Raw genomic sequence first — 17,378 nt, forward strand, 5'->3', positions numbered from 1 at the left:
GAAGAGCGAAGCGTATCCTTTTCAGGACCGCGGACAGCGCCGTGATGCTCCCTCAAGCAAGAATGCAGTTCATTAGAGAGAGAGAGAGAGAGATTGCAAGCCTGCAGCAACCCAACACGAGATGTGACCATTATCTTCAGTCAAACACACCTTTGGATGAATACCCAATTGATCCTTTACATGAGTTCTTTTAGTCTTATAAAATCCACAAAGTAGATACGGCAAATGTATTATTGACATTGAAATTTCCAACAAATGAGAGCCCGACATGAAAACAGTCACCGTTTTATAAACAAGGGGATCACCTTTGAAATGTGTATCAATTGTAACGTGTCGCTTCTTTTCTTTTTGTTTTTTTTCCCCCTCCCCCATCACGCGTATTGAATCCAGTGCAATATTGTTGAGAAGTCATCTCTTTTCCCCTGCCCCTACTCACAGTCCATCCTCAGGAAGTCGTTGAGTAGTTGGAAGAGGGGGAAACTGTCCCAGCTGTCAGGCGGCTGCACCTCAAGAGCTGCGTCCATGTCAGTCGAGTAGAGACACAGGAAGGTCTCGGCGTGCTCCACCATCAGGTCTGACCACCACGCAAAGGCCTTCGGATACAATCGTAACGATGAGGATGAGTACAAGGGGAAGAAAAAGACATTTACTATATTTCTCCATGATCTGAAGCGCTTACCCTCACTGGATTTGAATCGTGGACCTGTGAACTAGGAGACACGTGCTAATTGGCATTGTGTGAATGTTTTGATATCAAGTGTGCATGGACACGGATAATCACAGGCTTCCCCTTTGGCTTGGCCCACAGAGGAAACAGCAGCTCCTTGATAGACATCGTACGGGAGCTACTTAAACACTTAGTCACAGCTCCTTGATGAAATCATGTGGAGGAAAAAAAAAATCCAGCCGCGCCGCACTCTTAAATCCCCGTGGAATGATGGGAGCGGAGGCACCATTGAGGGGACGGCTCCTCTCAAGCACGACCATAACATTGGTTTTCCTTCATGTGCACCCCCTCGTTAGTCCTTTAATAACACCCAAGAGGAGCTGAAATGTTTGCTCGTTCACATCAAGTATCAACACTGTATCCATCCATAAGCTTGGAAGGTGGTGGGACGCACGCACCAAGTTTTGTTGTTGTTGTTGTTGTTGTTGTTTTTTTGGTGCAACTCGGTCTGAACTTGTTTCAGTTCACGTCGTCAACCTCACTTGAGAATTGCGACATTTGTGAATTGAAATCATGAAGATGCCATGTGCTTAGATGGAAATGAGAGGTCACGCATACACATTGACACTGACCTCAGCATGATGCTCCTCATTCTGCTGCAGCACCTCGATTACGAGCTCAGCCAAGCGAATGGTGTCCTCCAGTTTTTTGGCAGGAGTGACTAGTCGGCCAACATTCTCTGTTGTTGCACAAAGGTCCCATTTTAGACTCTCATCTGAAAGGTTCTTTAACAAAAGCTTATATACGGCTTAAAAGCATGCAACCGATGCACAGGTAGCAAACACATCTTCAGATCAATCAATCAATCAATCAATCGATAGATCATCTTTAGATTCGATATAAAGAGCGTGCACGTTAGCCGGCCTACTGTATATTTTTCATCGTCCGGAGAACAGCATCAGTCGAATGAACATAGATAGGTATTTGATTGACTTCTGATATATCTTATGATAGAACATCAGCATGCTTCAGTTAGGCCTGGCTGGCCGGCTGGCTGGCCGGCCGGCCGGCTGGCTTTTTTCTTTTTTCTTCCGATCATTCAAACGGTAAAAGACAGTTACAAGTATAAAACGAAAGCTTACGAGACGGTCACATTATTTGAGTCCCAACTGGAGGTATGTCTTAAGTAAGGTGTCACACGTCTCTCTCAGTGTGGCAGAAGATTGAGGGCAACATCAAGAGAAAATATGGGATGCAAACATTCAACACTCATCATGCAGTAATGTAGTGAGATTGTCTGTGCATCTGTTCCATATTTACAAGTGGGCTTTTCATAGCCAGCCTTGGCAGGCACCTAAAATCAGAACCATACCATCAAGCAAAATTGCCCCACTGTGTAAGATATGTTGAAAATATTCTTCCGACTAGTTTGACACTGCCCCGATGGGTGGGATGCATCGCTCTCATGTACATACGTACGTATATGTACAGTGAGTGGAATGGAATTATACCATGGCCAGCCAGTATTGATTTATTGATTGATTTCTCGATTTCAAATTGCTTGATGCATGCCAAATTCTTTTGGAAAATGTGTCTTGATTTGGGTTTTCAAGGCCATGCTATAAGCATGATATTGCACTCCAATGTATTTTGGACCATCATTGCATAAGGAAGCATTATTGGGCATTCTCCATTTTTGGACCATTGGCTCGTGCATTATCATTTCCAATCGAGTCGTGACGATGGGGTTGTATTGGATGGCCTGGATTCAGAGCTGGAAATATTAGATTCGGTACTTGCCTTTGGGCCATTTCCTATTATTGAATGAGCACAAAACAAATCTTGTAGTCAAAGCGTAAACGTTAGCACATTACAATATATAGATAGATACTAGCATCCTATCAGAATCAGATCTCAAGATGGCGTGGACACATACAGATCAAATCAAATCTTCTTCTAGATTAGAAATCATAAACACATCTTCAGTTCGTCCTATTTTCCATGCACTTACTATGTAGAATAGTAAAAGAGGATTATTTTGTCTCCTTTATTCCACGTTCTGCAGTACGTACACGCTATCACCACCACCACCACCACCACCACCACCACAGGAAAGGAATACTTTTGGAAAACGCCCAGTGTTGTCTTTCTTTTTTTGTTTGAGATGATGTGATCATGTAAGTGGTTGAGTGATGTTGTGGAAAAGACAAGTGGCTCATAGTTGTGTGACTGCAGGAGCTCAAGTCACTTAAACATGGCTGACAGCTCCCGCATAATGGGTGGACCTCCCGGAGGATGCCAGAAGCGCACAATTTGCTCGCACACTTTGGCTTCGAATGCTTGGACTTGTATGGATTTAGAGTTTGACAAATCTTCAGATGTGCAAAATCAGATTGTTTGACGTTTTTCGTTGGATACAACCTTTCATCTAAAGTCCCTACCCCACTGAGGGGCACAGGTAGCAAATGATATCAGTTTGTCAGTGTTTGTTCAAGGTCACAAATGTTTGCAAAATGTCTTTTTTCTTGTAGCAAGGCAATTTGGAACAATTCCCTGGTCTGACCACCGTTTGTCAAACATTTGCCACCTTGAATGTGCATGTCTTTGTGCATGATACTATAGCCAAATCTTGTGGCACAAGTCCCACTACAGCTCGCTTTGCTGTTGACGTCACTCCACTCACTATCCACAGTGAGCTGGCTCAGAGAAACGTGAAGGCTAGAGAGACCACCTACGTATGTACGTTGGTTGTTCTTTCGAGTTCCCCTCACCTGCTTCCTACGTTTGACTTTTTGGAGACCATTTTTTTTGACTTATAAGTGTGTTGACTCCACTTCAAGAAATGACATTTCATACATTTCATTTGGGTCATTTCCATTGACTGAAGACTACGGTTACGACTGCAGCAAATGATTTATGCTCAGGGTTACGAGAACATGTAAGTAAGTAAGAGTAGACTTATTATCACCTGATTCATCCATTTCCCCCTGACATTTGTCCACTTTTGAGACACGTTACAAAGAAGGAAAGGAGGTAGATAGAAGAGGGAACAATTCAGAGAAGAAGAGAGAAATGTAATGTTCATTTGGTCAAATGAGAAAGTTGTACTGGCCAAGATAAAAACAACAGAAAGCAGAGCAGCACTTACCCCCCCCCAAAAAAATCATCATCCCCTATTAAAGTGAAACTAGCAGATACATTCCAGCTGCAACACGATTGTAGTTTCTTGAATGGCCTAGTTACGCTAAGCAAGACTACTTCCAGATGGCATTATGTATGTTTTTGTCTCAAGTGTATCGTGACCTTACACACGAAAGCCAATAGACATAAGCAAAGTAAAAATGCATTCAAGTTGCAGACAGACAGTGCGCTTTTGGGCAGTACAAAAAAGAAAAAAAAAAACAAGCTCAAAGGCAGAGGGAACGCACGCTGTCAAGAAATTGACAAGTACACATTTCAGACTGTGGTGGAGGAAAAAAACATTTAAGCAGGTTCAAAACAACAAGACTGCATGCCGGTTGCAAGAGAAACATGTGGGAGGGAGGGAGGGAGGGAGGCAGCCAAGAGGATGAGGCTGGGGAGGTACTCACGAATGGTTAAATCCATCACTTGAGACGCCAAGCAGAAGACGGGATGCTCATACATCTCTCTCTTTTTCCCTACAGAAAAAAATACCGAGGCACGCCAGAGGCCCGAGTCAGAGAGGATGCCCATTGCCGTTTTCAGGGCCCTTGATATTGTGCAATGTGCTGGCTCAAATACGTATGCACCCTATGGACGTGTATCATCATTCAAATGTTGTGCACTTTTAAAGACCTTTTAGGAAATAGAATTCATCTTAGGGAATTGATAGTCAAAGACTTTGAAATCTCTCTCTCTCTCTCTCTCTCTCTCTCTCTCTCTCTCTCTCTCTCTCTCTCTCTCTCTCTCTCTCTCCTCTCTCTCTCTCCTCTCTCTCTCTCTCTCTCTCTCTCTCTCTCTCTCTCTCTCTCTCTCTCTCTCTCTCTCTCTCTCTCTCTCTCTCTCTCTCTCTCTCTCTCTCTCTCTCTCTCTCTCTCATCCATCCATCCATCCATCCATCCATCCATCCATCCATCCATCCATCCATCCATCCATCCATCCATCCATCCGATTGTTGTTGTCCCACTTTGCGCTTCTGCTGTATTCTATGGATTGATTGACTGGCACAGGAAATGATCAGCAAAGGATGGGAAACAAAACGTTTTGTCAGTCCTGCATAAGATTATTTCTAAATAACAAAAGGGTACACCTTGTATCCAACCGTTTGTTATCTAAACGGGAATTGTATTGTTTCTTGTTAACTGGAGGCTCCTAAATGTATTGGGCAGTCTGCCTTGGATTAACCATTCGTTCCACCCAGCAGAAGGAGATCAACAAAAGTCTGGGTTTTTTCCCCACGGGTGTCAAGAAGAACAGTAGTATGAGAGGTTTTTTTTTCATAATCAATCATCGGAAGAGAGATGCTAATAATTGACTTTGGAAGGCAGGTGTAGTTTCTTTACAGACATCATCTTAAATAGACAAAATGGGGTGAATGTTTGTTAATTTGGCAACATTTCTTATGTTTTGTGAGCAATAGTTGATGTGTTCATGATGTTTTTTTCTAATTGTGCTTATGATGTCTCTTAAAGAAAACCTGGCCCAACACAAACATGAGGTGTCATTATGATTTGTTTATTGGACTTCCTGTCACTAAACACCAAGGAGTATTAGCAGACGAGGAGAAGGGAGGGACAGGTGAGTATGGTCATCAGAGAGCAAAGGCAAAGAGGGCAAAGGTAGCATCTCATTCGAATGACCAAATAGAGCCAATGTAGGACTCAGCTGAAAAATAAGCCCAGGCCAGGCGAGGTGAGGCGAGGCGAGGCGAGGCGAGGCGGCATCGGCATGGTGGAAGCCAGCAGAGACCATTGAATGCATTTTTACTTACTGTTCATTTGCAATTAGGAAAGGCTACGTTCCAAGAGAGCGTCATATTCAAAGAAAGTACATAATGGCTGTGGGGGGAAAAAAATATAGAACCATATGGAGTGCTACATAGAATAGCACTTCATTGAATTCAATAAGCTTGAAATGGAAAAAAGACAAAAACAATTTCAAAAATTGGCTTCCGACCTCATTCGAAGCACTACGAATATTGGAGTGTGTGAAGAGCTTACCTTCCACTTTGGCGTACTCTGCCAGGCGCTGGTAATTGACCAGAGCCGCTTGCTCCAGACACTTACGGATCACAACTTTCACTTCTTCTTGTGGAACCGGGGTGACAACATCTTTCATTAAAACCTTACAGGGAAAGAAAATGGCTCTTTCATATTTTCCCATACCAATGGATATCAAATAATCGTGAGTAATGGAAGGAATGGAAACGACTCACCCTTTCGAGCAAAGATAGAGTTGCTTTCAACGCACCCTCTGGTCGTCCAAACGGAAAGCAATACCTTTTGGCCATATATAGTGGAACATTTGCTTATTCATGCTGCTCTTAGCTCAGATGTGCATTTCTTTTTTTACCTGAAATGTGTAATCTGGTTCTCCAATAGCACTCGAAGCCTTTCTTTAATCTCCTCAAAACGCTCCTTTTCCTCCACAGTTACAGTACCAATTCCATCCGGTCTGGAACATGACAGAAGAATGTCATTCACAGAAGAATCATTTGTTAACACGTTATAGAGGAAAGCGCTGACGTGTTTGTGGCTGTGCGACCAAAATGACAACCATTGCTGCGAACTTTTTTTTTCTTACATATTTTGTATTTACATATGCGCCATATTTTGAATGTGAAGTTCCATTTCGATAATACAACAAAAAAAAAAGAGATATATACATATATATATATATATATACACACACACACACACACACAGGGCCTGTCAAGCAGGTGTGCACCCCCGTGAGTATGTGCATCTCCACTGCGCTTATCCCATGTGACACGGTCGGGTCCGGGTGGAGTGTGAGCAGAGTGCATGTGACAGCAGAGGCGCTGGACTGGTGGCTGTGACAGTATGATGAGAAGCAGGAGACATGACACACCCTCTATCCATCAGCCCCTGCCGACCCCCACCCACCTCTTTTTTGACATGTCCTTTCAGTGGACAACTGTTTAGGAGAGGCTCTTGCTCAAAGACACGGCGGTCGGTCGGTGTTTGATATGATACAAGCGTGCCGGTTGCTTGGCATCATTGCTAGCTAATTGGGGCATCCCCTTTACCTGATCCTTTTCAAGAGACATTGCTAGCTGGAGACGGACATTTGAGAAGACGTCTCATAGCCAGAAATGTTGAATTGGTAAAGCGGTTGGCACTACAAAGACCAAAATGCATTTGCTTGGATAATCAACCAATATGGAGTAAGAAGGGTACGTAGCTTCTTTGAAATCGGAATGCATTTGGAATCAAGACATCAAAATGCTGAATGCAATGATAGCAACGTAGTTCAAAGTCTAAATCCATTGTCCATATTGTGTTTTGAGATGGGTGGGGCTGGCAAACGTGATGGGGTGTCAAAATGCAAATAGCCCCTATTAAACTGCAGCAATTCAAAGAGGGACATTTCGCACTCATTCGGACTCCCCCCCCCCCTTGCAGTCGTAGCAGCGGCAACACATTGTTCTTTGTCAGCTCCCTCGTGTTTGGATAACCTGATGAGCGAGCTCACAGCTTCAGTGAAGACAAGTGAATGAGCCATCAGTGACAAAGAACAAGCAAGAAATTCCTTCCAGGTATTGGAGACACGTGTCATCCATCGTTCATTCATTCCAAACACTACCCTGGAAAATGATCTGAAGAAGAGACAAATGCAAAAATGCTGCTGTTTGTGCAATCGTCCCAAAGAACATCTGGGCATCTTCCATTCCAAGCGACATCAATAACCGATGTGTCCTTCAGTCATGTATTCGGTATCTTTTCATGGTCTATTGAAATTGACATGACACCAATCTGGACGCGAGTCAAGTCGTGACACCGAGAAAGGGATCGCAACTTACTGCATCAAGATAGGATGGTGATTTGGCAGTTATCCGGTTGAGGTGCGTGGCCTATGTTTTTGTTTTCTCTGTGTGAGGATAGGATGCGCGACAACATTGGCAGCAGAGATGTTCAGCCGTCACAAGTGACAAACTGTCAACCTGTCATGGCCGTCCGTGCCTCAAGGCCATGACGGGAGCAAACACTCCATGTGTGTGTGGATGTCACTCTTTTGGCTCAATTGTTTGATACACATGTACACGTGGAAGAGCACCACGATGACATTAGTTCTGAAAATCAGTCCAGTGAACTTCTTTCATCAACACCACAGTCTTCCTGGAGATTTCCGAGGAGCTCAAACCCGCTTTGACAATAGATTGAATGATGCAACTTTGCATACCTGAACGCCATTCTGCTCCTCAAAAATGTCAATCAAATGTCCACTGAAAGCTAAGTCTGGTTCTTTTTCTGCCTCTGAAAAGGGAGCTACTATCTCGCTGCTAGCAAGTGCTCCACCTCCGAAGAACGTGAGAATAGTACAGTAAGCTACTGAACTTAAGTGAGGCGTTCCCCTAGAACCCCAGGAATTTGAACTCACCTTTTTGCTCCTGAGTCAAGTGGGTACCTGAGATCCCGTTTCTTCATAAACTCAATGATTCGGAGCTCTTTCCTAATGCTTTGGGGAGAGGGCTCAGGAGAAGAGGGGGAAAGCGCTCGCCGCAGTTGGGCCTCTGTTACCGGCCAACGGAACAACTGCGACACACGCTGACTAACAGCGCTTGGGAGCAATTTGGTGGACAATGAAGGGCATTTTGGTCAAGTGGACGTGGTTAGGAGGTGAAAGAGACAAGAGAAAGAACACAAAAGTCAACATGCAAACAGATACGGTGGGAATCGAGAACACACTGGTGGCTCCCTGCCCACATCTCAGAAAGAAGCAACCTTTATCAACAAAGGTCAGTGTGTGGGGGGGGGGGGGAATGTACCTATTTCCGTGGACATGGGAAGCGCAGAAGGCAAAGCTGTAGTGTAGAAGGGTGGGGTCAATCATGGCGCCATTCTCCGCCCTCTCCAGTAGATCGCCCAGATAACACAGGTGGCGATGACAGCCTCGAACTCCGTAGCGCGCGCAGTATTCGTCCAAGACAAATACCTGACCGGGACTGAACCAGCCCTGGACGGAACACACGCAAGATATGCATGCCATCCAGGTACCATTTGGGCATTTGCTTACCAGACACGAGTAGGAGTCATTCAGTCTGTGATCCAAAGTCAGGCGCTGGACCAGTTCAAAGAGCGACGCGTGGTCAAAGTTACAGGGATTGGCCGAAATGAACTCATCCATGCCGTGCTTCTGGGCTCGGTCCGCATCTGCGCGCACGACCGAATGGGCGGGCCAGGAAGGAAGGCAGGAAAGAAGGAATGCAGGGAGGGAAGGAAGCAAGGAAGCCAGGAAAAGAAAGAAAGAAAGAAAGAAAGAAAGAAAGAAAGAAAGAAAGAAAGAAAGAAAGAAAGAAAGAAGGGAAGGGAGGAAGGAAGAGAAAGAATCATTAGAAAGTCAATTGGACTGTTATTTGGATTGACTCTTGGCAAAAAGTGGCAAGGATGTCGCTGCTGTCGGAAGAAAGCTTACACAAGGTTCCACTGTAGCGAAGCACAAATGAATCCCCGCCCTGCGTACGCACACAACTCAAGGTGGCCAATTCAAATTCAAACTATTCATGTGTCTGACGCTGCACAGTCAGTCATGGAAAGATTTGTCATCTATCGTCCCCTTAGCTGCCGAATGACAGCAAACGGGCTGCTAGTCAACAAACAAAACAAAAGATGCCCCGAGCGACTAAATTACCATGCCACCAGCAGCACCCCCCAAAAAAGACAAATAAAAAAAAAACCAACCAAATCTATAAAAAATGACATTGTGCCCCTTTGGAGTGACTGTAGCTGCTGGCCTGTCAGCTCTGTTTGATGTGAGTGAGAGGGAGTGGAGGCATGCAGGAGGGATGGACAGTAACTTGCAGTGACACCCCCAGCCGCCGCCACAACCCCCGAACCCTGACTGGAGAAGGAAGGACGGCACTGACAATGATTGATGCCTACTATTTTTTCTTTTCATAGAGACGATCCAGGACGTCTCGGCCGCACCGCCGGTGCGTGCTCAAAAGAAGGCATTTTCCATAGAATGTCATTTCAAATTCAAATACAAAGAAATAAAAAAACAGAGATGCCAATCGTAACCTCGAGGAAATATTTGGTCAGTAATATTTGCTTCTCGGCCAGAACAACAAACGCACGGCCATCGGAAAGACTCCAAACAACAGTCTGCATATTTGCACGACATTTTCGTCGTTTGAACAAAAGCAAGGCGAAAAGAGGCAGGAAAGCGCTTACCGTTCAATCCGGCTACAAGATAGCGGGCTCAAGGTTACGAAGAGGAAGACAAGGAAGAGAAACATAAAGACACACAGAACAGCAAAGCCACTCACACTTGAATGTACAGCAAATTGACAAGAGAGAGCCAAGCGGACAGCGTCATGCGTGCGTGCGTGCGTGGAGTGTGTGCAAAGACAACATCGTGGTACGTGTCCTTTTCCCGATTGACTACTTTTTAATCACGTATGTGTCTGTGTGTGTGTGAGTTGCTTCGAAAATTCATTGATGATCATTTAAGAAGTGACAAGTGAAGTCCTTACAGAACTGAGATATGGGCGCGTCAAGCTGTGGAGCTGTCCCCCCTCGAGAGTTTAGTTTCTGGACTTGGGTCGGAGGAACCGGCTTGTGGGACTGGCCGGTGGCCCGGTACATGGCCTGTACCCATAGAATCCGGTCCTGCTCGTCATCACTGGCAAATATGACGGTGTCGCCCTCTTTCACGGCGTTAAAGAATGTCCGACCGCCGTCCAGGCCTGGAGGGTGCGTATACGTACATGGTCCTGATTATCAAACGTGCAAGCTGACAGGAAAGTGCAAATGTAATGGACGTGAATCTTTTTGAACGTCACCTGGCTGGGGGTCCGTGTAGTCCACAGTATAGCCGTCCAATTGGAGCAGCTCCACCGGCTCGGCTTTTTTTTCTCTGTAGCTGCACATGGCAAACGTGTACTGACTCACCTGGAGGAAGGGAGCAGACAGTAGATCACATTGTGCATTATTGTTATTTGTGCAAACATCAAATCCATCGTGGATGACTTTCCCCCAAAAGGCCAGTATTGGCTGTCTTTCCTCTCAAATTGAAGGTGCCGGCAGCCACAGTGTACGGCAGGAAGAGCAAGCCACGGTGGCTGCTGCTACGGTCGCTGGCAGTCATACCAGCCTGTCGTCACAAATCAAGGGGCCCGGCCAATCAGCCGCGATCGCCGGCCACCTCTGTTGCTGCAAGTGGCAGCTCTCACTCTGACTGCAGCTGCATTCTGGGTGTGCGTGCGTGCGTGCGTGCGTGGACGTGTGCCAAATGAGATTCCAAATGACAACACTGATGACACCTAGGGCAAAGTAAACCATGGAGGGACTCTACAGCAGTTCTCTGGCCTTTAGGAGACCGCAAAGGCAAATCGGAGACTAAATTACGGCCCCCCCCCCCCCCTCACACCCCAAAACACCATTCCTTTCTCCCAATTTGGATGGATGGATGGATGGAGGGATGATGGTTGGATGGAGGGATGGATGGATGGATGGATGGATGGATGGATGTGATGACAGCAAGAAATGCACTGAAACACACATTTCAGCTCATTGTTGCTTTGAGGTGTATAAATATAAATTTAAAAACGATGATTGTAATTATTTTTTTTCTTCCCCCTGCTCATCAACAGAGGCCACCCTACCAGGCATGTTAACTTTTTGGAGGTTTCTCATCTAAAATGACAGACATAGCCATTTCCCGGTGGTGCGACTCCACTCACAACTCCCGAAAGATGATTCAATACGATCTGTGTTACGCTTCAACGGTGTAACGATTCTAAAATGTAAGGATTGGATTCGGTTGGATTCAGTGGGATTCTGATTCAGTTTGCTTTACTACGGCGCTAGCGTTTGTCATGTTTATTAATGTACAACAATATGTATAAGCTCTCCAGTGGCCAAAATGTCCTTAGTCAGCAAGTTTGAAGAAAAAAACGAATATATATATGTGTGCTTTTCAAAACATAAAAGCTAATTCAGGTTATTTCTTGTGATTCTATCTGCATCAGGTTCTACTGTATATTATCCAGATGACATTAGGTATGCTTGCACGGGCTTTCCTCGGCAAGTCTAGCCCCTCCAATTTTTCCCAAATATGCCCTTGATTGTATCAAAGGAGCCATGCACATTTTGCAGTGAAAATCACATCCATGCACATGATGCCATTTGCTATTTGTGCACGTGCACACACACACACGGTCATGTCGATTGACCAGTATTTGTCAGTTGCAATATATTTAGCTCGAAGCAACCAAGAGGCTTCAAGTTGGCAGTGCTCGGGCTTTTCTAGCTCCAAGTGTTAGGCCAGCTAGTGTTCATTCGACTTTGTCAATCCCCTGTCAACGTGTAGCTCTGAGACATATTCTCTCGGACGCACAAGAGACAAGCAGGCAGGCAGGCAGGCAGGCTCAGGCAGGCAGCCCCCCCCCCCCCCCCGCCATGCCACGCTTGTCTCTGTCCCGATGCAGTCACCGGGAAATGGCTGCTACCAGCCTGTTCCGCCCCCAAACTCCCGACAAAAGTCTGTTTGGCTTCTCCATCATTCCTTTGACAGCCAAGGGACGACAGCTTGGCTAAAGCTCCCTCCTGCACTGTCCTTTCGACAACCACAACACAGAGCTGATTTTAAAGCTTGATCAATCTTTTCCACTATGGATTACCAACTGAAATAAATCAAGTAAATAAAAGGAAATAGCAAAAAAAGTTCAAAGGAAAAAGATGAACTTTTTTTGCTCATGTAATGCAATTTATAGAAACTTTTATTCTGAATAACGAATTGATCACTTACACACACTTGTTTGAAATACAGCATAACATTCAATAATTATGTAAATGTATCAAATGAATCCATGTTACATAATCCCAATATATATATGAATTTTTGGTCTTGATTTGAGTCCCACTTAAGGAACTAAGGCTTCGAACGCTTACCTGAACTAGAACAAAGAATCGTTTCTTCCATCTTTTCCATACATTTTTGCCAATGGCCCATAAATACCTGTGTTAAGAAACAACACATAACGAAATCAAATGATACTGAACACAATGAATGACATTTCCAACAGTGACACTTGGTGTGTGTGTGTTTCTGAAACGGCTCAAATCAAACTTTGCAAGTTTTTCTTTTCTTCCTGTAAAGGTCAAAGTGTTACTTTGATGTGAAAAAGTCCCACATAGCTAGCTCGGAGAACAAATGGACTGAAGTCTATTCCACTAGGACACCATCTGGCTAAAATGGACTATTACAACCACGTCGAGGTTATTTTTCAAGCTGCGCAAGTTTGAGTTTCCGAGAGGACACAAATTAGGAATGTTCTGAAAATATAAGATAAAATAAGAAAGAAAGAAGAAGAATACTAATATATATCATATCAATAGATGTAAATAAGCCATAAAATAGAACAAGAAGAAGAATGATAATAATCATAACAATAATAATAATCTGAGCGTTAAGGAGATTTGAGTGTGGGGGATTTTATTTTAAAAGAACATCCGAGGGTGAGGACCCCCCCCCCCCATTCGCTAGCGCTGACAGGGTGACTGTGAGAAACTCTGTCAAGCTTGCTTTAGTCTGCCTTTCCCTCTGGTCCTTCTCTAGGCTGTTTCTGTTTGTCGGTCTAAATAAACCAGCATCTGCGAGGTAACTCAAAAGAGGCCTGCATCTTTCAGTCGAGTCTGACAGCCTCCTATTTATGTGACAGGAGAGCGGGAGAAGGGCAAAGAGAAAGGCAGGCTCTGCAATACTAAAGTACACTTTCTTCTTGTCATATCCAGCGTTTTGCAAAGTGCTACACTGAAATGATTCCGCTACTGCAAGACTTCAATAAACAGGTGGATTGTCTATTTTTTTTTTTTTTTAGCCACGGAATTTCCGCTTGCACGTAACAAACAAAGATACGATTCCACCGTGCAACGAGGTTAAATGCCGCACAACGTAGGTGTTAAGCAAGATAGCGGCATTTTCAAATACTGTCATTCATCCACTTGGAGGCGCTATTCTCACATTTATGAATGACTTCAAAGCAGGGATGAGCATTCACCAATTTTTGGGAGACCGAGTTGATATACATTTCTGAAATCTGTCCAAAATAACTTGACTAACAATTGCTACGGTAATAATAAAAGGTATGTGAAGACACCGAGCGTGTTAACGATTGCTCGTATTCATTTGTATTTGTGTTTTTTCCGTGTCACACTGGGGGCTCCCTATGTTGACATTTCCAAGGACACAACTGTAACGAGTCATCAAAGTCCGGTAAGTATGGCAAGAGGACAAAAGCACTCCAGTCCAGAGATACTTACCCGCAATGCTTCATGTTCTGGGGTTTATCCATGCGAATAGCCAATCGGATCTTCAGGTCACTGTCCGGGCATCCTTTCGAAACGGACATTTTGTGCATCTCGGACTGCTTGGGACTGTTAGGAGTTGGATGGAGCACAACCTGCAAGTAAGTATCGCATGACATTAAAGGAGCCAGTAGGAATTGGCGTAGGAGCCGAAAGCGGACGGCGTGAGTGAGAGAGTTCGCTTGCCGGCTGGACACTTTACCCTTCCGAGCTCCTTGTCCTCCAGGGCCAACACTCCGGTGCTTTCGGTGAAGAGCTTCACTTTGACAGCAGGTAAGGGCTGCGTCGTTGTGAAATCCCCCTGGGTGCCCCAACTAGAGACAGACAGATGAATGAAGTGAGGATTTCAGATTCATAGTTTTGCGCTTCAATTCACTGTCCAGACCAGGGCGTTTTTAGTCCCCCAAAAAACCCAACGCATTTGTGTCATTTCGCCACAAGGTGGCAGTACCACACCGATATTTCCATTCATTTCGAAACAGCTTGGCGTCAAGAGATAAAAGAAGAGGTCCAAAGTTGACTTGCGTGGGTTTCGATGCCTCAGCCTGGTCCGTCTGCAGTTTGTGCCCTCCCTCGACCTCCATGGTGCAGTACACGATTCTGTTTGGAGCCAAAGACTTAAGACCCTGCACCTCCATGATGACCACCTGCGAGACACAACATGGCAATCAGAATGAAGAGCAAGAAGAAATTGTATCTAAAAAGAAAAAAACCCAAACCCTCTCATTCATCAATGAGCGTTCAGCGGCCCACCTACCTCCAAGGTAAACGACAGCACCACGTCTGATTTTGAAAGGTTGTTCTCATCCTCCTGCCCCATGTCCATGATTGATGTGTTGTGACCTCGTTTGAGTTTCTGCAGTTTAAATTCTCCACCTTTAGACACGGGCATGCTCTCCAGGTTGGCCATTAGCAGGTTGACCGATGAGCGCAGTTCTTCGACGAACATGGCCTCCATGTCCCTCGAGGCGAAGCGGGGGAATCTTCCGCCCAGCTAATTGAAACGGGAAGAGAACGTATCGATTTGCTGTTCGCAATAATCCAATGACAGACAATTTAGCCTTCAGCCAATCAAATACGTATCATCAGCCAGCCCGAAAAAGCGACAAACGAATGCATTCACATTGACTTTGGCTATGCACAAGAATTCCACATCCGTTGTTGTCGTCGTTGTCGTATGAGCCATACAGAGCCATACAGAGCCATACATCCCGAACCCGCATCAACAATCATGATTTGGATAAGGCGGCTATTGAACTTTCTTTGCTTACGCGAGTTATCTGATCTGCCATTTGTAATCGTCCATCCAGCTCTCTTCTGATTTGGGCTGCCTGCTCATCTGGGTTGTCCAGCTGAGGAAGAAAAAGTGTTGCAGTGGAATTTTAGAGACAACAATTGCTTGATAGAATCCATACAGGAAGTGGGTCACTGTCAAAGTGGTGGTGAACTCGCTCGCTCGCTCGCACACTCACACGCACACGCACACACGGTGGACCTACGGTCGTTGACAGCACAGCCACCGCCCCGTGAGGCCGACAAATTCATTCGTGCCGTTGCAACGGTGGCTGCATCTTTATTCGGATTTGTTGAGTTAGCGTGGCAAAGCAAGGAAAAGAGGAAAGAGCGGCCGCCTCAGTGTACAGTCCCCATAGCAACCTCAGATAAAAGCCACCAGGAGTGCGAGTGCGAGTGCGTGCGCGCGCGCGCGCGCCTTTGGAATTGTTATGATAAAGCTACACAGCTTCAGCATCAGCGCAGCATCCCTAGTGGCGATCTAAACATTCATTGAGGTTCAAGGCAACGAGGTCTTTTTTACTCCCAAATGTCTTTTGTTCATCCAAATCCTTCTGTCTATTGTATCAGTAAGCAGGGATGGCTGATTGCTTGATCGCAGCAAAAATATCCACTCTTTTCAGTTAGCTCAGGATGGAAAATTGAGCGGTCGACCCATCGAATTGCTAGTTAGGTATTTGCTGTATTTGACTCATTCACTGGCAGCCCAGTTAATATCTAACCGTCGAATGAGTGAATGCAGAGTGAATGCAGACTTACCTGGCAGGCATTGTATAGAAGTTGGTGCTCAAACTTCTTGATCCCTAAAATCTGTTGAAACATCTCATAGAGCTGGTCTTTGCTGAGGATCAGTTCCGAGGCAGCGCTGGCGGTCATTCTCTGTTGGTGTTTCCTGGGGTCCTCCTCCCCACGGTAAATGGTGTCAAACTTAGCGATCCATGAGCTGAGAACAGTCTCTTTGCTCAAGCCGTCAATTTCTGGCAAGCTGCGCACACGTTTCTCAATGTGCTTTTTAAAAACCTCACGAGAGTCGCTGGCTGAGCAGCCGCCGCTTTGTACCATTCGAGACACTCGGTCGCTTTTGAGAAACACCTGCCAAATCGAAACAAAACAGGAGGAGAGATGCAACCACGCTAATGTCTTCAAAGAGACAGAAAGAGAAAAGGAACATTTCTCGACTCACCTCATAGTAGCTCTGGACGGCATTGATGAAGGCCTCATCAGCGACAATCTGTGTTTCTCCATTGAGGAAGGCCTGAAAACGCTCTTTGACTGTCTGCAGCTGCTGCTTATTGATCTAATACAAACGTACAAAGAAAAACACATGACTACATATAGTATATAGTACGTACATGAAATATGAGATACCATACCACAATGTGGAAATATCAATTCAATCTAAATTGTGTGTTTTACTGCATCTAGGAGCCTCATACTGAAACAGGATTGCTCCAAATGACCGATGCCACTCCCCGTTCATAGACACTGGCCAGCGGCCGTTCGAAGCCCTGGTAACTGTTGCCATGGCCACCGACCGCGCCACAAGAAGTAGGATTTGTGATTACGGCTTCCTTCATGGGGGTCAAAGTTCACAGCTGCAGGGGAACCATCCGTCCGTCTTCTACTCTTAATCCATAGAACTATTGTCAAAGTGACGTTCAGATACGTACGTACGTCACTTTGCCACTGATGTTTGACTCGTACGGCCGGCTTCTCGACCGATGTCATCCGATTGGCCGACAGACAGTATAGGTCAATCAAATAACAACGCCGTCGTCAATAATATGCCACGTCGAGAAATCCAAAGAGGAGCTCGTGACAGCTTTTCATTCTTTAAGATGCAAAAATGAGATGGGGATCATTGCGAAATGAAAGGCTTTTAAATGCATTTGGATGCTTCTGTGAAC

At 45.2% G+C, this 17,378-nt stretch overlaps 1 protein-coding gene across 10 annotated transcripts in view; it reads right to left on the reverse strand.

The window, feature by feature from the left end:
• Window positions 1-17,378, reverse strand: part of cadpsa (Ca2+-dependent activator protein for secretion a) — a 56,982-nt gene that overhangs the window by 34,958 nt on the left and 4,646 nt on the right. For 5 of the 10 annotated variants that reach the window (XR_005097936.1, XM_037251198.1, XM_037251202.1 and 2 more), the window contains exons 2-19: window positions 16,655-16,768; window positions 16,231-16,563; window positions 15,450-15,530; window positions 14,936-15,172; window positions 14,704-14,825; window positions 14,381-14,492; window positions 14,134-14,273; window positions 12,763-12,829; window positions 10,653-10,761; window positions 10,344-10,556; window positions 8,885-9,021; window positions 8,637-8,824; window positions 6,200-6,301; window positions 6,063-6,126; window positions 5,848-5,971; window positions 4,258-4,326; window positions 1,300-1,406; window positions 437-593 (exon numbers count right to left, since the gene is read on the reverse strand). Coding sequence is in view for 9 of the 10 variants with exons in the window: in XM_037251198.1 (XP_037107093.1) it covers window positions 437-593; window positions 1,300-1,406; window positions 4,258-4,326; window positions 5,848-5,971; window positions 6,063-6,126; window positions 6,200-6,301; window positions 8,637-8,824; window positions 8,885-9,021; window positions 10,344-10,556; window positions 10,653-10,761; window positions 12,763-12,829; window positions 14,134-14,273; window positions 14,381-14,492; window positions 14,704-14,825; window positions 14,936-15,172; window positions 15,450-15,530; window positions 16,231-16,563; window positions 16,655-16,768 (2,476 nt within the window). In the remaining variant the exon portion in view is untranslated. Of the gene's footprint in view, window positions 1-436; window positions 594-1,299; window positions 1,407-3,635; window positions 3,669-4,257; window positions 4,327-5,847; window positions 5,972-6,062; window positions 6,127-6,199; window positions 6,302-8,636; window positions 8,825-8,884; window positions 9,022-10,343; window positions 10,557-10,652; window positions 10,762-12,762; window positions 12,830-14,133; window positions 14,274-14,380; window positions 14,493-14,703; window positions 14,826-14,935; window positions 15,173-15,449; window positions 15,531-16,230; window positions 16,564-16,654; window positions 16,769-17,378 lie in introns of all 10 variants that reach the window. The other 5 variants (XM_037251201.1, XM_037251207.1, XM_037251204.1 and 2 more) reach the window with 2 other exon arrangements.

Source organism: Syngnathus acus, chromosome 5 (genome assembly GCF_901709675.1).
Source record: "Syngnathus acus chromosome 5, fSynAcu1.2, whole genome shotgun sequence".
NCBI classification, from domain to species: domain Eukaryota; kingdom Metazoa; phylum Chordata; class Actinopteri; order Syngnathiformes; family Syngnathidae; genus Syngnathus; species Syngnathus acus.